Source organism: Hypomesus nipponensis, chromosome 2, assembly GCF_054491055.1.
Source record: "Hypomesus nipponensis isolate SF chromosome 2, ASM5449105v1, whole genome shotgun sequence".
Classification (NCBI taxonomy): domain Eukaryota; kingdom Metazoa; phylum Chordata; class Actinopteri; order Osmeriformes; family Osmeridae; genus Hypomesus; species Hypomesus nipponensis.
In genome coordinates, this window is record NC_140362.1 from 20,261,857 (window position 1) to 20,288,581 (window position 26,725).

The 26,725-nt window shown below is 45.5% G+C and overlaps 1 protein-coding gene across 2 annotated transcripts in view; it reads right to left on the reverse strand.

Moving 5' to 3' along the window:
• Positions 1 to 9,618, reverse strand: part of pou2f2b (POU class 2 homeobox 2b) — a 38,649-nt gene extending 29,031 nt beyond the window's left edge. For both annotated transcript variants that reach the window (XM_084671031.1, XM_084671020.1), the window contains exon 1: positions 8,289 to 9,618. In XM_084671031.1, coding sequence (XP_084527157.1) covers positions 8,289 to 8,388 — 100 coding nt within the window. In that variant the 5' untranslated portion in view covers positions 8,389 to 9,618. The remainder of the gene's footprint in view (positions 1 to 8,288) is intronic.
• Positions 9,619 to 26,725: the final 17,107 nt, after the last annotated feature.

Here is a 26,725-nt window from a genome sequence, read left to right on the forward strand (position 1 = left end):
GTGTCTGTGTGTGTCTGTGTGTGTCTCTGTGTGTCTCTGTGTCTCTCTGTGTGTCTCTGTGTGTCTCTGTGTGTCTGTGTGTCTCTCTGTGTGTCTCTGTGTCTTTCTGTGTCTCTCTGTGTCTCTCTGTGTCTCTCTGTGTCTCTCTGTGTGTCTCTGTGTGTCTGTGTGTGTCTGTGTGTGCGGCAGAAAGCAGCAGGTGTGGGGACAGCAGGTCTCCTTGTAGTTGGAGCTGTTCTTCCGTTGTCCCCCTCTTTTCCTTGGATCAAAGCACTTCCTTTCAATGTTGTTCCTCCCTCGCTCCCCTCTCTTCCCCCTCCTGTCGCCTCCACCCCTCTCCCTCTGTCATAATTTGACTGATGATTACACCTGTCACTCAAGGCAGCATGTGGCCAATTAGGAATTGGTCCGACAGGGGGGGGGGGGGGGAGGGGCCTGCAGGGATTGTGTTGTGTTCTGTCCATTTCCTTTTATCGTTTTTTTTGGCCTTTTTTCTTCACTCTCATTTTTACTAAACAATATTTCCTAACAGCACTCCTCCCCTTTCACCAACTCTCCTCCTTTCAAAACACCTTTATCTCTCTTTCTCTCTCATTCTCTATCCTCCATTCCTGTGTAATCACAGAGTCATTTAAACTCACTTTTATACACTACCTCTGACTAGCGGTTAAGAGTGCAGCCATGGCCCCGGTATTTTATGGGCCTTAATGTGTCCTACAGTCACTTTGGCAACCCTGTCATCGCTCTGCGCACCACCGCAAAGAGAGGTAGAAAGGGAGGGAGGGAGGGAGGGAGGGAGGGAGGGAGGGAGGGAGGGAGGGAGGGAGGGAGGGAGGGAGGGAGGGAGGGAGGGAGGGAGGGAGGGAGGGAGGGAGGGAGGGAGGGAGGGAGGGAGGGAGGGAGGGAGGGAGGGAGGGAGGGAGGGAGGGAGAATGAGCGAGATGGAGTGAGAATGACGACATGAGGGAAACGGAAAAAGGAAGGAATGGGAAGACAGAAAGAAAGAAAAGGAAAGAGAGAGGTAGGGATGGAGAGGACAAGAGAGAGAGAGAACCATGGTGAACTCAGCCACGCTGAAAAAGAGGGGAACGAAAGAGAATGAAAGGACAGGGAGGGCGGAGGGACAAAATGGACAGAACACGGTATAGTCAAAAGAAAAGGGAGAGAGAGGTCACTTAGTCACTCCCCTTCCACACCCGCGGGCCCCTAACCCCCCTGCCCCCTCCACAGGCAGACAAAGAGACACAGGGGTGTACCCCTTGTACAGGGCAAGGAGGGGTCCCCTTCACTCCTTCTCTCCCTCCGTTCCTCCCGCCCACTCGCCTAATCTCTCAAGCCAACTACAGATTACAGTTGGGCTGGATGTGGCTGGTGAAAATAGGCACTAACAGATCTGTTTGAAGGAACTGCTTTTTTTGTACAAGCCAAATACCTCAATCTAGAACCAATAGCCCCTGGTTTCAAATCAGCAAAGTAATAAAACATATACAATTTGTGATTTTCCCCCAAAACAGACGCTACTTGTGTTATTGTGCGCACACCCTGACTCTCCACAGCACCGAAGGACTGGAGAGAGAGGAGAGAAATATGGAAGAGCGAAAGAAATAGAGGAATGCTGAAAAGGATTGTGCAAGCAGATGAAAGGGGAAAGTACAACAATTTCAGAAGAGTAGGCTCCTGCCAGGAGGGGAGGGGGTGGGAAGGGGAGGGATGAAGGGGATAAAAGGACAGGAAAACGTGAAGAAGCTGAGAGGTAAGATTAAACATTATTTTTCCCGAAAGGTTGTTCTTGGTGTGTGTGTGTGTGTGTGTGTGTTTGAAACTGTGTAATACTGGATACTCTCCACATACCTGCCGCACTTGCAGGAAGAAGACCCTCGGAGAAAACCTACACACTCGCTCACAAACCGGGCCCTCGCTTTCACTCAGGCAGACTGAAGGACAGCCGTGGAACCCCAAAGGTTAACAGGACCCCTTCATTATCATAAATCTTATCAGCTAAATGAAATGGAGAGAAGGACCTCTGATTTAGGTGTCTTTCGGTTGGGGTGGGGTTGGGTGGGGGATGGACCCAATCAAACATCTGGATTTTATTGGTCTTTTTTATTATCTAAATGTACCAGCACATGAACAGGGTTGCAGGGGTGAAAGCCGGCAGCAATCAACCCCAGAGTCAGAGGAAGAAGAGGGGGAGGAGCCTCGTCGCTAGGGTTACAAGCCGACGGACATCGCCACTGGCCAAGAGGGCCCTTTACATTTCACTGCAAACATTTGTTCATTTCTGTGCTGTAAACTGCCAGGGTTGTATGGTGCAGATGTAGAGAACAAAACAACAATCTCAAGATATTGGAATAGTCTTCAGACTAATGAAAATAGCACCACAATCAACAGAGTTAACCGTACTGTCAACAAGGCTGGAAAGGCTGGTTTTACTCTGCCCGGGTGATTTGTGTGATTGGCCCCGTGTGGTGTATCACTCTAGTCCACCTCTCGGACTGACCGACCACGACCAAACACACACACACACTCACTCACACACACACACACTCAAGTCTCAATCTATAGCTCCACGGGATGCTTTGCCACTCTTTGTGTAGGTCAAGTGTGTCCTTCAGAGGTTGTTGCATGTGTTTGTGTTTTAGCAACAGAGAGGAGGGCGAGGGCGAGAGAGAGAGAGAGAGAGAGAGAGAGAGAGAGAGAGAGAGAGAGAGAGAGAGAGAGAGAGAGAGAGAGAGAGAGAGAGAGAGAGAGATAGGTGACCACAAGCAGGACAGTAGGTAGTAGTAGTGTATCCCTGGTGATGCGTTGATTAGAAGCCTGACCCCCACCACCCCCACCCCACCCCCCTCTCTCGCCCCCCTCTCCTCCGACTCCCCCTCCCTCCACCCCCCTCTCTCGCCCCCCTCTCCTCCGACGCGCCCTACCTCCATCCCCCTCTCTCGCCCCCTCTCCTCCGACTCTCCCTCCCTCCATCCCCCTCTCTCGCCCCCCTCCCCTCCAACTCCCCTCCCTCCATCCCCCTCTCTCTCCCCCCTCCCCTCCAACTCCCCCTCCCTCCATCCCCCTCTTCTCCCTGGTCTTCGGGGGAAGAGGGCTGATTAAGTGGCCTGCTCACCCAGCCGCTGATTAGGAATAATGCTGGGCTGCATTTCACTGGACACACAGACTAGCCACACCACAGTCAACATCATTGTGTGTGTGTGTGTGTTTGGAGGTGTGTGTGTGTGTGTGAGTGAGTTAGAGAGAGGAAAACCAACGTGGGTAAGAGAATGAGAGCATGTGAGATAAAAACAGGGAGAGAAAAAACACTGTCTGCCTCTTTACCTCACTGTGTATAATGGGTTAAGCTACTCAGCTATACAGTATATGATCACAGAACCTGTTTGGTAAGTGCATAATCATTATAATCATCTATTACTTTGTGTGAGAGCATGTTTGGCATGTTTTAGCGAGTGTGTGTTTGTATGTGTGTACAAGCACACATGTTAAAGGTCATATTGTGGCTAGGGAGAATGTGTTGTGAACAAGTTTGTGTATGTGTGTGTGGGTGGGGGGGGGGCTGTGGAGGGAGGGCTTGTTTGTGTAAAGGTCATGCTGCGGTGAATGTGTTTGCGGGTGAACTATGGTAGATGGTCATGCTGCAATGGTGTCTGTGTATGTGAGAAACAGAGGGCAAGAGAGAGAGAGACAGAGAGAGAGAGGGTGAGAGAGAGAGACAAAGAGAGAGACAAAGAAAGAGACAGTAAGAGAGAGAGAGACAGTAAGAGAGAGAGAGAGAGAGAGAGGGAGGGGAGAGAGAGAGAGAGAGAGAGAGAGAGAGAGAGAGAGAGAGAGAGAGAGAGAGAGAGAGAGAGAATATGTGTGTGTGTGTGTGTGTGTGTGTGTCTGAGTTCAGTAATTGGTAATAATGGTATAATGGGGGGGAAGGGGCAGCGTTGAGTTGGTTGCCAGGCCCGTTCTCCCATGGAGAAACTCGATACCTCTCACTGGTGCTAATGAGGTCTGGGACTTCATCAGCATTAATACTACATTAGCAGGAGGCAGACCACGACACAAACACACACACAAACAAACATGTACACAAACACACACATTCAGACACATACATCAACACACATACAAACATACATACTCATGCACACACACACACACACACAAACATACACACACACACAAATGTGGACGCATGAACATGGACGTAAAACACACACACAAGCTATTACACGTGTGCATTTGAGCTTGTGTTTCACGCACCAACATTGGACTCATAGCAATAGTGGAATCCAATCACAGTACTTCTACACATACATGCATACTGCCCATTCACATGGAGCCCACTCATACCCTATGAATTAGAGAAGGGCCCTGACTGTATTTGTATGGCTATAATTTCCACTGGGTTACATACACATACAGTATAATGACCATACATATAGACATACTGAACAGTGTACAGTTCATTCTCAATACTCATATGAACCAAGGTTAATGGGTAGTCTGTAAAAAAAACGAGAAAGAAGCGTTTGGTCTTTAGGAGGTCCGTGGAGCATTCAGCTAACACAGAGTCTCACTGGGAGCTCCAAAAGGAATGTGAATCATACTGGGATCTGTTCATAGGGATCCTCTGTGTTACTGATGACCGCATAAAAGGGTGCTCTGGACACAGACAGACATTAAAGGGTGCTCTGGACACTCAGACAGTCTAATTTTACGCCATGATGGAGAGATAGAGGGAATGAAAGAAAACCAGAGGAAGAGAGGCAGAGAGAGAAAGATAATTGATTGTCTCGTGGAGGAGAGCTAGAGAGAGAGAGGGAGAGAGAGAAAGAGAGAGAGACAGAGAGAGAGAGAGGAGGAGAGGACCAGAGGGAGGGAGAGAGGTAGCTTAATGCAATAAGGCATGTAGTATTGACATCTTTCTTGTGTCTATTGATTCCCCATTATGTTCCTAACAAACCCAGGTTGACATTTTGTCATTTGCAATCATGTTAACACTGTGACGCGTGTCCTCCCCACAACGCACCGATCCACACACACACAGAAACACACACACATGCAGTTTCCCAAACACACGCCTCCACACAAACAAATCTGTAAACACATAAATAGGCTCACATGATTGACAGTGGAACGCTCACATGCATGCATGAACACACACACACACACACTCAAGGGGCATGGACAGAGGTACGGAAAACTCCTCGACACCCTTTGGGTGTACACAGAGAAATCCTGACACACAGATCAATGCAAAACTATACCGTGTTTATTGGAAAACGATAAAATATGTTTTATGAAGCACACTTAGATACACTGATCAGTGGAGCATTTAAAGCACATTTGATAAGCCCAGACACATGGATTTATAAAGTCCATCCGCATAGCCCACACAGGGAGAGCCTGAGGTGTGTGTGTGTGTGTGTGTGTGAGCAACTGAGAAGGTATATGGGTGTATTAGAGTGTGTGTGTAATGGTGTGTGACAGAGAGTGTGTAGCATAGGTAATGTGTGTTTATATGTGTGTGTGTGTGTGTGTGTGTGTGAGTGCACATCTAAAAGAGACTACAGTATCAGTACTATCCTCTCAGATCATATAAACCTCAGTCTGAGGTGTTCCTGCAGGTCCTTCACATTAAACTTTCATACACCAGTTAGTGCTGATGGTTTAAAAAACACTTTACACGCACTCCCACCAACCCACCCACCCACCCACCCACAGCACAACCTCAGACACAATGACATTAAATATAGAACAAGCGCTTGTATCAGGACATCTAACCAGGTGGAAAACAGGCCAACACCCATGTAACATGTTACATGATGTATCCCAACCTGTGTTGTTCTGTGTGTTTGTAACCCCCACAGGAGTTAGGTGTGAGTGGTGTTCTCGGAACGTGAAACAGTAAAGACAAGCAAAAGATTCCGCGCAGGAGTGGGGGGGGGGGGGGGGGGGGCCGTCGTGGGTCTTGACACTCTTTTGCTCTTGTGACCTTTGACCCTCAGACAAGGCATCCGCCAATGAGCTCGTTCATGTCCTCCACTCAAGTGCACTCCTGACAGAAAATGGCCCTGACCATTATAGTGCACTGTTGAGATATAATGTGTGTGTGTGTGTGTGTGTGTGTGTGTGTTAGTGTATGAGTGTGTGTGTGACTGCGCAAAATACTTCACTCGACTATAGGGGGCATTCACGCAACATCAGTGACTTCTCAAGGACCTCTAGCCCTCAGAGGAAGAGACTCCGTAATAGACTAACAGCCAAGAAGCTGGGGACTGGATCTACCTGGCTGTCTGTCTCCCGCCAACAGCACGAGCATTATACGTTACGAGTCCTTATTATCATATCAATGTACGAAGAGCGGTAGCGCGCGTGCAAAGGCCATCAGTTTCCTCGCTGATGCAGATGCTGTTGTGGGACAGCCCTAATGGCTCATGCACGGTTTACTCTCACCTCTCCCGCTCAAACTGGGTTTTCTTCCCGCTACTCATTTTTCACCCTGTCATCTGCTTTTACTTTCACCGGCTTAGCTCTCTTTCTCTCTCTCTATTTTTTTTTATCTCCCCCTGACAATCGCCATTTTTCAACCCACGGAGCGCCTAACTCCGCCTTCTTCTTCCCAGCATATTCGCTTCTTTTTTTCCCTCTCTTTCTCTCTCCTCTCTCTCCCTTCCTTGTCTTTGGTGTGCAATCTCTAGAGATACACACCAGGTAACAGGTCCCTCTCATCCCCCTGCATTCCCTTCTTTTCTCGATTTCTTTCTCCCTGTCCTCCTCCCCCTCTCACACATCACCAACCAACGTAAACACCTCCCCAGACACACTCAGTGCACGAAGGATGAGTGAAACTCTCCACTTGGGAATCAAATGGCCTCGAACAGATCTGAAAATTAGAGGTTTAGCTTAGAAGGCGAGGCGCTTCGGATGGGTGTCTGTCTCTTTAAGAAACCAGCCGTCGGCCAAGGTGCATACCGAGCCATATTTACGCACCATTACGCACTGATACGCGTGATATGTATACGCGCTGCTGAATTACTTTAATACAGCAAGGCATCGGAAAATAACAGCCCATTACCTCTGAATGCTATTTTCCATCAGCTCCCTCCTCTAACATCCCTCCCTGGCTGTTCGCATAAACGGGGAGTGGAGGAAGTATTATTACGCATCCTTCCCCTCCCTTGATAAGAAAATATTTTGAGACATTGCCGCACGTCGGAGAGCCCTCCAGCTGCAGGGGTCGACGGAGCCACACAGTGACACACCGACAGCCACTAACACACGGAGACCAGGGCTGGCTGCCCCCACCATGCGTCCTCTTATTCCGCTTCAGCGCAGATGAAACACAGACGGCGCCCTCGCCTCTGTGGGCGCCCTCCCCCTCTCTGCATCCCATCCTCTTGTCTAGCGACTTGCCAGCCAGTCTGTCACAGTAAACAGACGAGCGTCGGGATATAGAAACGGTCCCTGGAAGGACACTGCTAATGGTCGCAAAGATGACAGCACTATCCTCACACAGAAATATCCGCTACATCAAATCACGCGCAGGGTAGCCTAATGGCGTTGGCCTATTCAGTAAACTGCAGCCCTGTATAAATATGAATTAGAACACACACGAATATAGCACAGCCTCAAAAAGATTCAAATTAAACGGAACAACTGTTATCTTTTCCTTGTTTTCCTCCAATCCGCCCATCTCCGTTCACCACTCTCTGTTTCTATCTCTCCCTCTCTCTGCTTTCACCGGCACAGGAATCGATCTCACAGGATCGATAAGTTGGCATGAATATTCCCTGCCTGCCGAGAGTCTAGTTCGGGGGAGTCGGGGGTTGAGGCACAGGCGCAGGGAGTGGAGGAAAGAGAAAGGACGGAGACGGAGAGAAGAGATTAAAAACACGGAGGAAGAGGGACACAGCCGGGTGATATTGTAAGGATGATCCCCGACGATTCCACCGTGATGCACCACGCGCACGTGTTCTTTGAAGAAAACGGGAGACTATATAAGGAGATTTAACGCAGTCATCGACAAGCAAACTGGACATCTGTGCACACAGGCTGCATAATGTAGACATTTAAAGGGAGGTAGTAGAGAGGAGTGTATTTCAGCCTTCAAACCGGAGATGGAGGTTGATGAACCTGTGAGTAAGTGTGCCCAGCAGCCAGCACTTTCCGTTCAAAGAGCATTGTCGGCACCGGGAAGAGCGCGACGTGAAGTCTCAAGGTGGGGCGGGTATGCATGACTGAGTCTCACCGACAGGGTGAAAAAGTGGCAGGAAAAATTGAAAATATCTTACCGGAGTTAGAACGTGGGGCCAGCGGGGACTTGAGACGCCAGGCGTTGAGGTCAGGGGCAGTTCTCTGAAACACGAACGGCACCGGCAAGGGAACAAACATGATCTTCTTCCGTCCTCTGGTTTTGTTAATAATCTTTCAGAACTGTTGAAACAAGACCTCTTCTGTATCTTCGTTCGTTGTTCAGGTAGACAGCGTTTGGAATATATTTGGTATCGAGAACTTAAAACATTCGTTATTGGTTGACGTGTACACAATAAGGTTGTGCCGATATAGTTCTATTTACATTTGTGTAAGTCTGCTTCTGGTTGGCATGACTTTTGGTGTAAATGTGCATAGAACAAATAACCGGTGCCCCTCAGTGTGGAACTATTAATGAAATAGCCTTTGCCACATTCCAGACAACACACAGACGGATAGAGAGAAAACCTGACCTTAGCTTATTGTTTGCTACCAGAAAAAGTTGTCATAGGCCAAAATAAAGGCATAGTATAACAAGCCCGTTGTTAAGGATTCTTTCGACTGATATCGGATGCAAGTGTACAGTAAAAAAAAAAAACTGCAATGCAAAGGCTGTATTGTCTGAGAAGCCTTCGAACTGTTCTGACAGGATTGTATCCTTAATCTCCTTTCACTGTACGATGTTTTCCTATATTAACGCATGGAAATAGTCACTGTATCCTAGAGCCATGTAGCGTCACTAAAGCTTTGGTATTCTCTTTGAAAGAAGACAGTTAATATCGTTACATTGCAAGAACACAACATGTATAGTCGCGCAGACAAATAACTGTCAAAGGCAAGCAAATATAATAGTCGTATTTGGATTTGCGTAATATTTGGTTATCTATATTTGGTGTCTAGCAAAACGCAGTCTCTCCCTTGCACGAGGCTATACGCACACATTCATTCGAGCTTACAAAGCAGCAAATTGTGTTTCAAACACATAATCGCTTCATTACGCTAATCAACTGAAATAAATAAACATTAGGAGAAGCTACACAACGTGCGCGCTTGGCCTATACGCTCCTCCTCCCTCGCTCGCTGTCACAAGGCAGTAATTAAAACGCAATCAATCGATAAATAAATAAATAAAGCAAATAAATAAATAAAGGTCCGTAAGAACGCAAAAAAGCAAAATCCGTTACGTTTCACGTTTTCTCGGAACACTTGCCTATCTTTCCGTCCATCCGTCTGTGTGTCTTTTTGTCTGTATGTTTGTCCCGGTTATTTGGGAACCCCAATAGCTCATTCGACCCAGCTCCCTCCAGTATTCTAGCGATCTGCCACTACGTTGCCCGCAACATTGAAGCGAGAGAGCACCCGCTACTACTCACACATTACCACCCCACCCCCACCCCCTCCTCCTCCCCATCCTACCTCCCTCTCTCCATCCCTCCCTCCCTCTATCCTTTCCACCCACCCTCTTTCCCTCGTTTTCACTACCGCTGCAAAAGGTATCCTGTATTGATTTTTGGGATTTCTCCTCCCGTTAATAATACCAGCTATAATGATGCGAATGGTGATCATTGCATTAGTGCTTGTCTGGCGAACTGAGATCAGTGATAAGTGAATGGTCCATGCTATATTGTGCACTAATGACACCTATGCTATCTTATCTGAACACAGACTGAAATAAAGTTTGCATAATATACACGTCGTGGAAACTACTTGCTTTTTTCTGCTTTTGTACAGAAATTGTTATTTATTTGTTGTTATTTAATCTGTCTGACTAGTATGCCTATTTAGAAGCACTGGGACTTTGCTGAATAACCTTTACCAAATTCAACAAATTAACGCACGTTGTTAAAAATTGTTTAAGAAGTAACGTGTCCTAGGGCTAAGTATTTACACTATTATTTTTATTATTTATCAATTTTCATCAATCAGACATCTAAAAGCCTCGTATTTATCCGAACATTCAAAGCTACAGTGAGCTACACTCTAACCACCATGGGACAGTTACAGGTAAGTCATGGAAACAGATATCGCGCATTCAAGTGTGACGGTATAGACCGGGCCCGGCAGGTGTGCCTCTTATATCCTCACCATTCAAACATCCAGTCTCCTCCTTCCTTCCTTCCTTCCTTCCTTCCTTCCTTCCTTCCTTCCTTCCTTCCTTCCTTCCTTCCTTCCTTCCTTCCTTCCTTCCTTCCTTCCTTCCTTCCTTCCTTCCTTCCTTCCTTCCTTCCTTCCTTCCTTCCTTCCTTCCTTCCTTCCTTCCTTCCTTTCTTCTTCTTTTTTCTTGTTTTCATTCCATTTTCCTTTGCTTCCTTCTTTTTTCTTCTTCGTGTATTCACTCCCTGCGTTTCCCCTTCCTCGCGCCAAAACCAATATGTTACCAGCTGTCAATTACCAGGCTGCATCAGTCCTCGCCGCGCGCTTACAAACTAGATTATTGTCGATATAGATTTTTAAATAGAAAAATCTATACGTTAAACATCACAATCAATACGGGCGAATCGATGGACCTGAGCCTGACCCCTCCTCTACCTGTCTGCACAGTCCGACTTGTAAAGACCTCTTTATTACAATTGGATCTAGGCCTATAACCGGACAGGATACATTTTATAACATGACACTTAATTATGGTTATCAGCAGTTAGAGCTGGCTAGCAATAGCTGGCAATAAAGTAAAATTTGATTTTTTGAACAACATTTATCTTTATAAGTGGCTAAGGGAAGGTAGGCTAGGTAAAGAATTATATAAATGCATGAAAAGTGTGAGGCGGTCTCTCAGCTGTCTGTGTTCGAAGACACCACAATTGTACAACCAGGTTTCATTGTCCTTCTTCCGCTTCACGTATGACAGATGACATCCACAAGTCCAAAGAGAGGAGGGAGGTAGAGAGGGGGGTGGGGGGGGGGGGGAGCGAAGAAGCGACTAGTTGTCCTTCACGCACCCCCCTTTTTCGACAGAGGTAGCCGCGCGCGCCCCTATCCCTCCTCCCTATACTCCTTCCAGACAAAAGCAATTATTTCTTGTAGAATGTAGTGTGGTTGTGCGCGTCTGTGGAAGAGAGGGATGGAGGGAGGGTGTGTGAGATTGAAGGAGGGGAAAATAAGATGGTGTTGGAGGGGAGAGAATGGTGGGGGGGAGCTAACACCTACAGCATCCTTCCCCATCTTCCACGCACTTCTCCGTCCAACTCATATTTTTCTTAATCTGACATGCAACGATATCAACTCCAGTACACCAACTTACACACTCAATATACTGGTTTTATTAGACAAACAATAAGTTACACTATGAGCCATGGGTTAGAGTAACTCAGTCTCAATTCTAGTGACTGTACGCAAACTTGAAGATGAAACTTGAGAATTACTTGTTGTTCCCTGACCCTCTCTCTCTTTCTCTCTCTTTCTTCATTCTCTCTCTCTCATTCTCTCTCTCTTTCTTCATTCTCTCTCTTTTTCATTCTCTCTCTTTCTCTCTCTCTTTTTTCTAGATTCTCTGTTTTTAGATTCATGCAAATCCAATACCCCATTTCACAATCAAGTGACCATTTAGAAAAAAAAAAACTACAATGTTTAGACCACCAAACTCTCGTGTTTGTCTCTGTTCATCTGCTTGACCCAGCCCCGGCCCCCTACCCTGGTCATCTCTCTCTCTTTCTCCCTCTCCCTTTCTCTCTCCCTCCCCCCTCTCTCTCCCCGGGGGCTCCAGCTCCAGTCTGCTCCCCAGGGACTCCAGAAGACCCCGGGGTCTCAGAGAAAGAGCCCCCCTGGGGTAGTTGGGGGGGCATTCCAGCCCAATAACCCCTGCCGGACCACTCTCACCGGGGGCCCGCTGCTGAGGCCGATTGCCCATCTCCCCATCGGGCCAGTCACACAGAGAAATACAGCTCTCCCCTCCTTGACGCCCTAACCTATTGTTGCACTGATGAGACTACTGAGACCAAAATGGAGGAGCTGCCATAGGCTTTCTAAGAAAGGGTGATGCTGTTCCAACTATGAAATAACAGGATGTAATAACGCCGTACAATAACAGACACATTTGGGAATCGCGTCTGAGGTTTTGAGGTTGTTGTAGGCTATTAGCAGTAATGTTCTCTGACAGGATGCTTCAAGTGTTTAATTATGACACAGTCATTTATTTTGTGAAATAAGTATGTGTGTAATGCTGGTAAATGATTTGAACTGATGGTATTAAATAAATCCTAAATGTCGATAATGTATATTCCTTTTCCTTTAAAAAATTAATAAAAAATGGGCTACCCCTATTTAAAAGTGTAATTCATATATTGTGTCCAAGATGTTACTAGTGTTATGAAGAAAACCTGCGAAAAATCAAGGTTGAACCAACCAAAAGGTATTAAATACACCTTAAATTATGTTTCAGTTCACTAACAGGCTGCTGAAAAAGGTTTATCCATCCCATAACATCTATTAGATCTATAACATGTATTATAACTTAAATGTGCAATTTTACTAATTAGGAGCAGTGAGTTTTTTTCTCTCTTTCTGTCACAGTCTTTTAAAATGAAATACATTAATTCATACAGCAAATTCACTTGAATTACTGTGAATATAATATAAAAAAATAAATGTACTATATTAATTCTTGAAGGAACCATTTTGCAAAGCCCAAACATGCAGCCGGGAAATATGATATCAATTTAATTAAATGGAATCAAGGAATTAATTTCCGCAGCCAAAAATAGCTCAAATTAAATATTTATTAAAAGCACCACAGCCAAGCAGAAACAAAATAAGCGATTAGAGCCAATAACTGCCACGCACTCAGCTGTGCCTTCTCGAGAAATTTAAAAAAGAAAATGATGTGCATCATGAGGATAGAGTATTTCAGCATTTGAATATGTCATCCCAATATAAAAAAAAAACCAGGGATGTACGCAGCAAGCAAGGCCCCAAGAAGTCATTTCCACCACACAGGATTTCGTCCGTGTGCAAGTGCATGCGTGTGGGTAGCGTGTGAGAACCTGTGTATCTGCGTGCCCATCCGTGAGCGTGTTTGCGTGTGCTTGTGGTTTTGTGTCACATGGTTATGGTTAAATGGTGATGTCATGTTGACAAACGAGCTGGTTGAATTAAATTCTCACTCATCAATAACGGCGTGGCCCGAATCAATAGCAGTCAACAGTCGTGATAGTGGCTCTGTCAGTGGAGTAACAAGAACCCATTAGAATGGACAACACTCTCTCACTGTCACGCACAGCTCTCTCTCTCTGCCCACACCAAAACCCAGACCCCAGACTCTCATATCCTCCACATATGTAAGAGATATCACAACACAGACAGGGGAACCGAGGCAGAACCCACATTCACCCAGATCTTACTTGGACATGATATATAGATTTGTCTGTACGTTATGGATGAGATCCACAAGAAGATGTACAAATGTAGAAGCTGGTCGTACGTGGTGTGTGTGTGTACGTATCTCAGTGTGTGTGCGTATCTCAGTGTGTGTGTGCGTATCTCAGTGTGTGTGTGCGTATCTCAGTGTGTGTGTGCGTATCTCAGTGTGTGTGTGCGTATCTCAGTGTGTGTGCGTATTTCAGGGTGCGCGCGCGCGTGGTTTGTTTAGCTTATGTATGTTTGTCAGAGTGCATTGGCCAACATTGTGTTGGTAAAACCATGGTCTTGAATAGACTGATGTGTGAATGTGTATACCATATTTAACACTCCAAGGACACCGAGGGTGCCTGTCTGTGGATGCGTGTGAGTTCTGTTTTCTTTATTCTCCGTGTGGAAGAATGTCAATAGATGTAGAATCACATGCAAGCACAAAGCAGCAGCCTACATGAAAACACAAACACACACCTACGCAGGCAAACACACACACACACACACACACACACACACACACGCACACACACCCTATATCGTGAGCTCCAAACCTTCCCTCCCTTTCTTCATCTCTCTCCCACAGTGAATAAGCACCAATCCGTCTAAAGTCCCTGTTCTTTCTGTATTCCTTGTCTTTTTTATTAGTTTTTATTAACTTTTCCTCGCTCTCACTGTCAGCTTTCTCAATAATCAATGCTGATGTATTGCCAATATCCACCCCAGTCCACCGTGTCATCTTTCACTGAGGCGATGTTATTGGTGGAGATTGGTCCAATAATAATGATGTTTATTATAGATATTTATTATCTGGATTGTGGCAGTGGTGTAGGGCCGCCCTCGGACAGTGGCACGACACATAGTATTTAGACACCGTGTAACACACACACATACATTTCATACATTCATCTGGGGTTCTTTAACAGGACATGGGCTGCTTAAACCAAATACAGAGAGCCTCTGAGGGGCTATTGGCAACGTTAGCGTGATGCAGTCGTAAGTGTTGACGGTGAGCCGGCTACAGACTGGCTAGGATCAATGTCTGTTTCTCTGTCCCTATCTGTTAGTGTATGGAACCAGTGACTAACATATGGACGTCCTGCTGGCTACACACTCGAGTACTCTAGGAGCAAATTAGGTAGGGTACGGGGTGGGGAGGGGACTCACACACACACACAGGCACACACACACACACAGCTTGGTCCGGGCGACTGGACAGTCTGCCCCTCACAGCCCCCCCCCCCCCCCCCAAGCGTCTGACCCCCCATCCCCCCATTGCCCCATCTTGGAGCCCAGCCCCCAGACGGTAATCCAGCCCAGCGCTCCTCATCCTTTCATGTATTGATTTCCTCTCTTGCGCCACGGTTACATGTCGCACCCACGTCATTGGGTCCCGGCTGCCGCTCCGGCTCCCTTAAACCATACTAGGGGCGCGGAGAGGAGAGGAGGAGAGGGGAGGAAGGGAGAGGGGTGGCTGGTAGGAGAGGAGGAGAGGGGAGGAAGGGAGAGGGGTGGAGGGGAGAGGGGTGGAGGGGAGAGGAAGGGAGAGTGGAGGAAAGGAGGTGAGAGGAGAGGGTAGGAGAGGGGAGGAGGGGTGGGGTGGAGGGGAGGAGAGGAAAGGAGGGGAAAGGAGAGGAGAGGGGAGGAGGAGAAGAGAGGAGAGGAGGAGAAGAGAGAAGGGGAGAAGAAAGGACAGGGTAAATAAGCCTCTGCAGTATTTCAGCAAAGCAACCTGCGTTTTACAGGGATGTAGAAACAAATGGGGCGAACCAAAAATGAAAGGTCTGGCCTCTGGGTGTTGCAGGGGGGAAAATTGTGGAAATAACCAGAATGAAGCGCTGGAGTTGAGGGGGAGAAATTCATCTTGTGAAATTCATCACTCTGTTACAGTAGGCCTCTGCTGCGCAGTCTTACCCACAATTTCAGTCAGAAAATACAACACTGTATTTGTAAAGAGCAATACAAATAATTGGGTTTTGCGTGTGTGTGTGTGTGCGCCACGTAAATGTGAGCGGGCTGTGTGCGTGTGTGCTTATTTGTGAGAGGCCTGTCTGAGTAATAAGATTGTGTGTTCTCTGCCTGTGTGTGTGTGTATATGTGTGTGTGTGTATGTGTGTGTGTGTGTGTGTATGTGTGTGTGTGTGTGTATGTGTGTGTGTGTGTGTGTATGTGTGTGTGTGTATGTGTGTGTGTGTGCCTGATGAGGTTGTGAGTGTGCTGAGTCCGCATGTTTTCAGTTCTCATCTGGAAGAGCGAGTGAGACAGTGAGAGTGACCATTGGGTAGCTCACTAGTCTCATTGTCTGTGAGAGAGAGAGAGAGAGAGAGAGAGAGAGAGAGAGAGAGAGAGAGAGAGAAAGAGAAAGAGAGTGTGTGTGTGTGTGTGTGTGTCAGAGAGAAAGAGATGTGTGAGTGCGCGTGCGCTGTTTGTCGACATGAATGACAGACAGAGAGAGATGTGTGTGTGTGTGTTACCAAGTATGAGCATGTGCATGCATGCGTGTGTGTGAATGTGTGTGAGTGTGTGTGTGTGTGTGAGTGTGTGTGAGTGTGTGTGTGTGAGTGTGTGTGAGTGTGTGTGTGAGTGTGAGCGCTTCGCTGTGAGAGACAAACCAAGAGTATGTCTGAGCGCTCCCTCCCCATCACCAGAACAAACACAAGCCCCATCACTACAAAGTCAACATCAGCTTCTGCATTTGAATTCTACACACCCAGTTGAAGCTGCATCCATCGGCCCCTTCTCCCACACACACCTATTGTACTGACAACAGCATAAAAGCAAACACACAGCTACCATCCAATTAAACTAGTGACTAAACTAAACCAAATTGTAATTCCACTCTGACCCCAAACTACATCTCACACCACAAATATTGGCCTTTCATTTTCAGATACTCGGTTGCAACTGTGAAAGACCTTTGCTCCAGAGAGGACATCTGAACTGAAACGTTCCAGTTCAGGATTCACTCACACCAGCTCAGAGTTTGTTACGTGCTGCTGAAAGTTTGTCTTCTGTTACAGGTCTATACTCATTTGGAAGCACTTACCACCAGTATTTCTGATGGAGGTCTGGAGGGTAATTGCGAAGCAGTGGTTGCTACTTAAGTCTACGTACGGTATGTATAGTGTGGTGCACTCAACTGCATCATGGGAAAGGACGCATCAAATAACTTCAGAAAAGGTTAGCACAATTTGGTCAAGTGCTGGGGCTAAATATAGAGAATGCTATCAACTGAATGTCTGAATTGGAGCTTTGACACTTAAGCCAAGAAAAGGTCAGATTGCCTCAAACCCACACACACACACACGCTCACTTTCACACACAGAAGAAACACACACACACACACACAGAGAGAATCAGATGCAGCCAATTAGGTTCAGCAACCCCTCTGACATGGAAGTAGGCATGTAAGGTAGTCAGCCAAGCCTAACTTTACCACAGAAGCAGCCACAGGACAGACAGATAACAAAGGTTCCTCACTGAACTGACAGACCGTCCAGCATTCCCAGTTATTCTGTATTAGAACCAAACATCCCCTTTCTCTCCTTCATATTTCCAATACGTGTCTATTCCTTACACTGTATGTGTTCACCCTAAAGGTGAATCTTCATTTTGAGTTGTGTTGGAAGCTCTTTATGTACCCCATTTCTCAGTTTGACTCCCTCTTTATCTCTCTCTTTCTCCCTCCGATTCCCTCGTGTTAATGCACTGCGGGTGTTTCCGGACTGTGTATTTACTTAACTTCTCTCTCTCTCTCTCTCTCTCTCTCTCTCTCTCTCTCTCTCTCTCTCTCTCTCTCTCTCTCTCTCTCTCTCTCTCTCTCTCTCTCTCTCTCTCTCTCTCTCTCTCTCTCTCTCTCTCTCTCTCTCTCTCTCTCTCTCTCTCTCTCTCTCTCTCTCTCTCTCTCTCTCTCTCTCTCTCTCTCTCTCTCTCTCTTCTTTTCTCTCCTTCTCTCCACCCGCAAGCAGTGCGACTGTCTGTGTGTGTGTGTGTTTGTGTGTGAGTGAAAGTGGGGGAGATTTAGAGCGGGGATCAATAAGAAATTTAAAAATCAATGCACTTAGCGCCAGGAAATCAATGGCCCTAATCGGGATGCCAATCGGCCAAGTCAAAACAATTAAGAGGGAAGAGAAATGTTTAACAACCTCCTTTCTCTTGCTTACACAGACATAGCACGAGAGAGAGTTAGCGTGGACTGTAGGAAGAGGAGGAAGAGGAGGAAGAGGAGGATGGATGGATGGACGGAGGCCTGGAAAGGACTTTCAAGCAGACGGGAAGAGGGATGAGAAGGAATGATGGATAGGAAGGATCAGGAGGGAAATCTCAACACTTGGGGAAAAGAAGGAGGGGAGAGAGGGATGTGAGCAGAGATAAACGGAGGAAAATGGAAAGAATATGAGGTAAGAGTGAGACTGCCATGAAGGACAGGAAAATCAATGCTCTCCACAAGGACCCTGACTGTATCAGTCAGCGATGATCATTAACAGAGAAACATTAAGGTGATAAAGTTGTGTTTGGCTCCCGGACAAATGTTCTCTATTTTTCAAAGGGTCGGCTCTTGTTTTAGAGAACGTACTTGTAATAGTCACTGAACACGAACCTGAGGTGTGACTATAAAGTTAGGGTGGTTTGAAATGAGGTACTTCAAATGCATTGAAACATCTCCATGTTCATGTATTACATCAACAGCAACACACTGTCGCACAATTGTTCCAGCACATACTTCTGAACGTCGACAAACAACAAACAAGACTTCAGAAATCACAAACACGGTAAAAAATATACTTTTTTAACTCACTGAAGTGTCCAATCAGATTGAGTTGTTTGTAAACCACGCCGTCCAATGAAGACAATTGGATCGGGCAGGAGAGACATGGATGGGGGTGGCTAGTGGGAAGTTGGGTGGTTGAGGGGGGGCTAATTTGGGGTCAATCAATAGATCTCCCCTCTCTCTATCTTCTGTCTGCTTGCCGTGCTAAAATCAATGAGAAAGCCAATAGTTCTCCACCCCCGTGTGGATTAGTGAACACACCAACTAATCAGGCAGTCAATGAAAGTGACAGTACCGCTATTAACCTATTGATACGGAAGACACATGTTGAACACACAAAAACACGCGCACATTCCGATACCAAAACAACCGTCTCCCTCGCTGTAAGCAACACACACACGTACACACACACATGTACACACACACACGGACACACACACATACACCCACACAAAAAAAAACACCCACACAGACACACACAGGAGGGGTTATTCAAATCGCACCGAAATACAAATGATTTTACAAACACACAAAGAAAGACGTATATATTTCATAAGTCTTGACAAAACACACATCTGTGACTCCTGTTGGGCGGCAAGCCGGCCTGTGATTGGTCGTGTTCAGAGGAAGCCTCCCCCCTTTCCAAGCAGATTGCAGCAGCCTGACCTCCCCGGCTGGATCCTTGGCTACACAGAGAGGTCAGTGAGGGGACTCAAAATGGCTCCGCGTGGACGCCAGTTTCAATCTAACACAAGGCTGCAGCCATTGGTGAGACGACGCCGACACGTGTAAATCTGCTATTGTTTGAGCCGAAGACAAAATGGCGGCTTCTAATAATCAAAATAATTGACTGCCAACTCTGTGTTACAGCGTTTGGATATGATTGTGCTTGGTGATGTATTTTGTTTTTTTGGACCGCAAAACCATTTAGAGCAAAGTCCAAAATTGATGACATTTTCGTAGTTATCACAGATACAGAGACCAAATCATATCATGTCACACAAATTTCTTGCTTTCCTGTAATTTGGAAAAATACACCCCAAACGGAATTGTTACGATGGTGTTACTCAGACTCAAAGTGCTCAAGCTAGACTACATGCCATGTGTCTCCAGGAGGATGAAATGATATGTACCTGGCTCTTAAGAGGGGCACTACACAAGGATCATTTCTCAAAAATAACAGGCCGACTAGCTTTCATCCCCTCTTGTTTTCCGAGATTGCCTCTCCCTCCTCTGTTCCTCCTCTCTCCCCCTCCCACACCACCTCCTTCTGTCATGTCTTACTTTTCATATGTTGGTTTTGTTCTTCCTCATTTTCCCCCTGTGTAAGAAAAGAAAGGCTCAAAAAAGGAGAAGTTAGAAAAAACAATAGCTGCAGTCACACCAGCGCTTTGCTAGTGTGCATCTGTGAAATAATACAGCTACGCACTGACAACTTCCAGCTTCAGGCTTCCTTACAGACTAAGTGAATCACACCCATACAAATAGCATTTTCCAAGGCAACCTGTATGCACCGAATAAGTCTCTCTGGAGATCGATTACAAATATTTAAATATACTGTATACTTTTAAAGCTGAATAAGTGCACATTTGGAAAAGCATTGAATATACAGGCATGCGCCAATTCGTTGAAGGCACACTGTGGAACCCTATTGCAAAGGCTACTTGCAAATCAGATTCAAACATGATACTTGAAAAGCCAAATCGGATTCATGCATGTTTTTTGGAATCAGTTATCATCCATGCACATTGTACTGTGACACCCAAAGCAATGCACCAAGCATAGCCATCTCTCTCATCCTCCCTCTCTCCATTTGTTTCCCTCTCTCTCTCTGTTTATCTCTGTCTCTCTTTCCCGTTCTCCCCGACATCCTTTTCACCAATTGCTTTTCACACGTTAAACACAGAATGGAAGTGAGAGGCGTATGAATATAACTGGATTTCTGTCTTCTCCAGACAGTATTTCCATGGTGTTGCTAGCGTATGTGTGTTTACGTGTGTGTGTGTGTGTGTATTAGTTCACGGTAGGCCCAGCAGGAGCAGTAGTCATGGCATAGTCAACACAATCCTGCATTTAAGGCTAATCCATACCTCCTCCTCCATGCTGCCATGGCAATGATGGAGGGAGCGAGAGAGACAGAGAGAGAGAAAGAGAGAGAGAGAGAGAGAGAGAGAGAGAGAGAGAGAAAGAAAGAGAGAGAGATAGAGAGTGAGTGTGTGTGTGTGTGTGGGGGGGGGGGGTTACAAAGAGGGTCAGGGTAGTCCAGATGCATTTGTTCCATATAACAGTCCTATTCCACTCTGAAAAACGTGTGTTGCCAGGAAAACGGAATCCCAATTTCTCGCCCAGGGCCCAATATCTGCAACCATACAAACTTGCAGGGTATGGGTGGGGGTGAAAGTGATAGAGACTCAGAATATGGCTCTCTCCTCTTATCCTGCTCAGCCATATTGATGTCCTGAGACTTCCATAGCTCAGCCGAAATGAAGCCTTTTACAATAGGAAACCATTGACAGATTGAGAAAACATATCCCATTTGGTAATGCGTGATAGACTTGCTGCTCTTATCTCTGACAGTCGACCAGTGCTGAGAGGGCATGTGAAGCATATACATATTATGTACTTTATCTGAACAAGTTGAAATTGCAAAAGGTCCTGAGTCGTATATGACACACAGAAAGAACAGACAAGCTCACAAGGGTAGTCTACTGACATAGTCCTGAAATAACAGACAACACAACAGAACTCAAACTCTGCTTGAAATAAAACGTGATTCTGAAGTGACAAAGAAGAAGGAGAGTATACCTTCATTAATCTCACAATGGTGAACACACACACAAACACGCAAAAACACACACACTTGTGCAGGTAGCGGAGGAACACACACGTGTGCCACAGCGTCCACAGGAGAAATGGGTCTCTGCCTTTATCTCACCCTGCTGTCCCTCCTCCTAGGGCTGCCAGGAGCCGGGGCACTGCAGCCACCACAGCAGTGCCCGGGGGCCAGGTCCGAGTGCACATCCATGCCCTGACCAGGTCCAAGTGCACATCCATGCCCTGACCAGGTCCAAGTGCACATCCATGTCCTGACCAGATCCGAGTGCACATCCATGCCCTGACCAGGTCCAAGTGCACATCCATGTCCTGACCAGATCCGAGTGCACATCCATGCCCTGACCAGGTCCAAGTGCACATCCATGTCCTGACCAGGCCCAAGTGCACATCCATTCCCTGGCCAGGGACATGCAAAATACAGCCATTTCTTTCCATCTTTTTACACAGGGGTTCTTTCACAGAAGGCAAGTGTCAGCGTCTAACCCAATAAATAATCTTGTTCTAATTGTTAATATTGTTAGTTGCATTAAACGACAAAACAGAGAAAACTCTAACATGAACACAACAGAAAAGAAAATTACCCAGCTCCAAAACTGGAAATGAATTACTGTCACAGAGTGACCAAAGATTGTCCACCTTCAACAGAATCGCTGCAGTGTCTAAATTGGTGTGATCTGGATGTGAGGATGGCCAGGAAGACAAAACACTCCTGGTAATGTTCAAATGTGGAACTAAAAAAGGTGTGAGTTTGGCCTGCCGTAACTGACTCTTATCTGCTGTCAATACTAAACGGCTGCATAGATAAAACTGGAAATTATTGTGTCAATTCAAGCTCTTGGCAATTGTGCTGTTTGTGTCACAATTCATGGGGATGGAGTGATGTAAAGAACAAAGAAACGAGGGAGAGGTGAAGCAGGAAGGACGACTGCGGCCCAAAATTAGACGAGTGGATGATGACAAGGTAAGACTGACGGGAAAGACATAAAAAATAGAAAAACAAACGAGAGACAGAAAAGAAATGAGTAAATTGTAGGCTACTGCTATTTCAGCAAATGCTACCGCTTAGCCTACGACTAACAACCGCTTTCTAAAAATACCAAATACATACAACAATGTCAGATCCAGCTCTCCATCACGGTCGAGTGTGAAGTGTGAAACAGGGTTATGTTGGGGGGGGGGGGGGGTTGGCTTGTTCACGAGCGATAGGCGGAGGAGAAGAGGAAAAGAAGGAGGGAAGGAGAATGAGAACAATTGGGAAAGAGGGTGTTGAGGGAGAGAGATCTAGGCTTGGGATTAAGGAAGGAGTGCGGGCCAGAGAAGGAGGATTAGGGGCGTGGGTGAGCAAGGGACAAAGTGACGGAGGACTGGGGAGAAAGAGGGATGAAGAGAGAGTGAAAGAGAAAAGACCCAGACCTGGGCTTTGATGGAAAGATCTCTGGGATGAAAAGATGTATTTTTCCTCCGTTGTCCTCCCTCTCCTCCAGGGCAACTTGCCCCTAGCTCTCCTCCTCTCCACTCCCTTCTTCCTCTGCCGAGTACAAGACAGGTAGGAAAGCTAATCGAGCCAGACAGCCCGCTCTCTGCTCCCACTCGCAGGTCGAGGTGAGGTACTGCAGCCACTGCTGACTGCTCGACCCTTATCTATCGGTGGATCTATCAATCTGGCAATGTGAAGGTGGGGCCATGGGGGCTAGTGGTCTCCACACATGGAGCTGGAGATAAATCTGGAGGTAAGGAGCTTCTGGGTCTGGTTCTGGTTCTGAGTGGTGGTCAACGGTGGCCCCTAGCTTTGTGATGGTCGTTGTGGAAGATCCCATTACAAAGAAACCATGACGACCGTACGCAGTGTCACAACCTGAAGCATTACATAGGGCGATGGTGGAAGGGGTGCGAACGGCGACAGAGGATTGTGAGTGTTCAGCGTAGTTTCTCCACTGTACCATGTATGTTATGTGTGTGTGTGTGAGAGAGAGAGAAGAGAGAGAGACAGAGAGAGGGAGGTGACCACAAAAGAGAGAAAGGAAGGAAGGAAGGAAGGAAGGGAGAAAAAAAATTGTGTGTTGTGTTTGAATGTCAGAATATGTGTGTGTGTGTCCTGGTAAGATACCACGTTTGTTGATCTAACGTGAGCCGTGGTAGAGGTGGGAGAGGGTCATAATTTAAGGGTCGGGGTGTTAATTTACTCCTTCACGCTGAACGAGAGACCAAAGTCTGTGGAGACCGTAAGTAAAACAACAACCAAACCTCAAAGATAAATTAAACGACAATCATCATTCCTTACCTCTCACTCTTTCTCTCCTTTTCCCCATCCCTCATTCTTCCTCCACCACCTATCCCCTCCCCCCTGTCCCCACGGCAACCTCCCCCCGCCACTGTTTGACCACAGAGGTCACCGCGTCTCCCGGGGTCATCTGTCTGGGATGAAGCTGACCCCTGACCCCTGAGCTTGATCGTATTCTAACCACCCCGAGACCACAGACACCATCACAGGAGGGACAGGAGTGTCAGCAAGCACAAGAGGCCCTCTTTCATTGTGGTCATTTTTGATCAATTTATCACTTCTTCCTTGTCGCCAGCTGAAGCCCTCTTTCCGTAGATAACGCCTCCTGGCCTCGTGACAGCGTCCGAAGGAGAGACGAGACGCAGATTGCCGATGCCGGGTTTTCATCTGATTACTGCCATTTATCAGGTAATCGATAAAGCGATGATTGTGAATCACTTTGGGTACTATTCAATAACCAAGAGTGGAAAGTGATGCAGGACGTCAGATGTGAGGGGAAATGATACACCCCTTTGCTATTTCACGGTTCAAAATGAATATCATTCAAATGTGTGTGGAAAAAGTATTCACAACTACTCACACAGTTAAAATAGCAATGATCCAACGAAATGCCCAAATATGTGACCATTTTAAACTGAATGACCAAAGACCATATTTAAAATCTAAATAGAAACCACAATGGGTGTGATGATTCTCCTTCTACTAATGCACAAAAATCTATCAAACAATGTAAAAAATTGAATAATAAAAAAAGGAATGAAAGAAAATTCCTAAATGTATACTATTTGTTACAAGTTAAAACATAAGTAGGCCTACATTCAAATTTACATGAATCATGAATCAGTATTTTAGAATTGTTTTCATTGAAGGAACATAAATTATCCAGTTAAAAAAAAGTGTGCAAGTGAAACTTTCACGAATGTAACCTAAATTTTGAAAGAAATATTACGTTCAAATGTGGTGCATGGTCTAACCGGTAAGCGTTGTCATAAAAACGGTGCGACGTGCAATTGCAATCTTTCCGCCTTAATTGAGGAACTGGCCAAGCGCCCTTTGACCCTGGGGGTCGTTACTGCATTGTGCACGGGGCCACAGAGAACTGGCAGACCATTTGGGAAAGGAATCGTGCGCAGAAAATGGATTAATGTCTGTATGGCCTGTGGTGCTGATACTGATTGGAAATACAACAGCAATATGAGGAAATGTATTGAAAGGATTCTTCATGGACGAATAATCTTTAACACCGGATGCAGTTGAGTCTATACTGTAGCCTAACAGTATTCCATAGACAACCTTGGCCTGGGTTTTGCTGATAAGTTGAACACAAACTGATTCAAATATTCAAAACACCAAGTGCTTTTTGTTTCAAATTTAGAGTGTTATGTATCACATACACCAGCTTGTTTAGGAGGACCGTGGGAAATTGTACCGTCTCAGTAACCTAAAATAATGAATGAATCGATAGCTTACAATAAAATAAAAATAGCTACATAAATAATTGGAGAGATACAGCAGCCGAACATCCAGTAAACCCACAATAGAGTATGTTGACATCCTGAATATATCATTTGGAGTTCAATCGTTTTTAAAGACAACCTATTAGCTAATTTAACGGTCTGTCAATTAAAAATGTAGTCTAACAGTGTAAATCGTGCTCTAAGGTTTCAAGGGCTAGTTCAGTGTAAATAGTCTGTTTCACATAACTTAAAGCCTACTTTCCACCTTCACTTTTCGACATTCACAATGATAGGTCATATACTCTGAATTTTAACACTTAGGCTAAATAGGCAATGTTCAAATGATCTTTTGAAACGAATTAAATCCTGTTCCTTAGCCTATGTCCAAAAGTTTGACTATTAACAATTATTTTATCATGCGGCCATATTTTACTTTTCTCGAATGCTCCCTTGGGCTGATTCCATTTTTGCATCGTCGTCGTGCTTTTCACTTGTCATACGTTTAATATGTAATTTTATATTATTACAAACCGACATTACTGTCATGTCCTTTCAAATGGGTTTATTTAGGAAGCGCCTAATAAGACATCGGTTGTTGTTTTCGAGATGTTAGCAACATTTTCAAATGATGGGAAATAGGCTAAGAAAATAATGTCCAATCATTTTTATGGTGTCCTAGAAAAACATGTAGTAGGCTAGGTGTGGGCTACTGGATTTTTAACAGATGTGCAAAAGAGAGCAGTCAAACCTCATGTTGTCCGCTCCTTTGTGTAAATTACTTTAGTGAAAATAACATATTTTTAAAGTGGCTAAAACAGGCTGAATGTAGTTGAACAAAAACGCCTTACTTATTTTTATGTAGGTTGTTGCAAGGGTTTATGAATATCTTAAGTGTAAGCTTGTCAGCGTTGGAAAACATTTGATTAGCGTTGTTGCTTGGAACATGACTTATGTTCGTTATTATTATTATAAATTATTAAAAAATGTTCATGTTTAATTAAGGCATTCTCAGTTAAACAATGCATGATGAGTTGTACAAAAAAGTATTTGCATCGTCTACACAGGTGTTTACATTTAAGTTCATTAATAGGCAAAATGCAAATATGAATGTAGATGGCATTTGTAAGCTAATTACATTTGCGATAAGTCAAATGTGATCAAATTGTGCACACACATATTCTGTCTCTCTCACACACACACCCAAACACACGCACGTTGACAGAAGGTGTCCCAAATTTAAAAAAAAGAGGACGTAAAATTGTATATAATTTTCTTGCCTTAAACAATCACTAATCGACAGGTTTACAGTAGACGTAAAAGCTAGGCCTAGGTCTTTCACAAATATCAAACTTGGAAAAGTTAAATGCCTACCCTAACTGGATGATTATAGATTACAGTACAAGTGGCTACAATTGTTTCACCCCGTTGTGATCTCCTGAACAAAGTTAGAATATTACAATATGCTAGGTTACACAAAACCATATATGAAGTTTAGTATAAAGTCACGACAGGTGAAACAGCATAAACTTAAAGTGATGAAAATGCAGATAGCTAGCCTGGCAAAATGCTCAACCAGACACACAGCCTATAGCCAACAGCTCAACTACACTTTCCCTGCATCCAATAGATTTGATTGGCCTGCTGACCACTCTCGTGCATTTACTCTGTTCATTAACGTTTACGCCACAATTTCTTATAGCTTTTTCGCCTTCATGGGTCTGTTTTCCCTATCCGTATTTTCCTTTATGTCTGTAACACAGGCATATCATGTGCTGACTTTTGAATAATCAC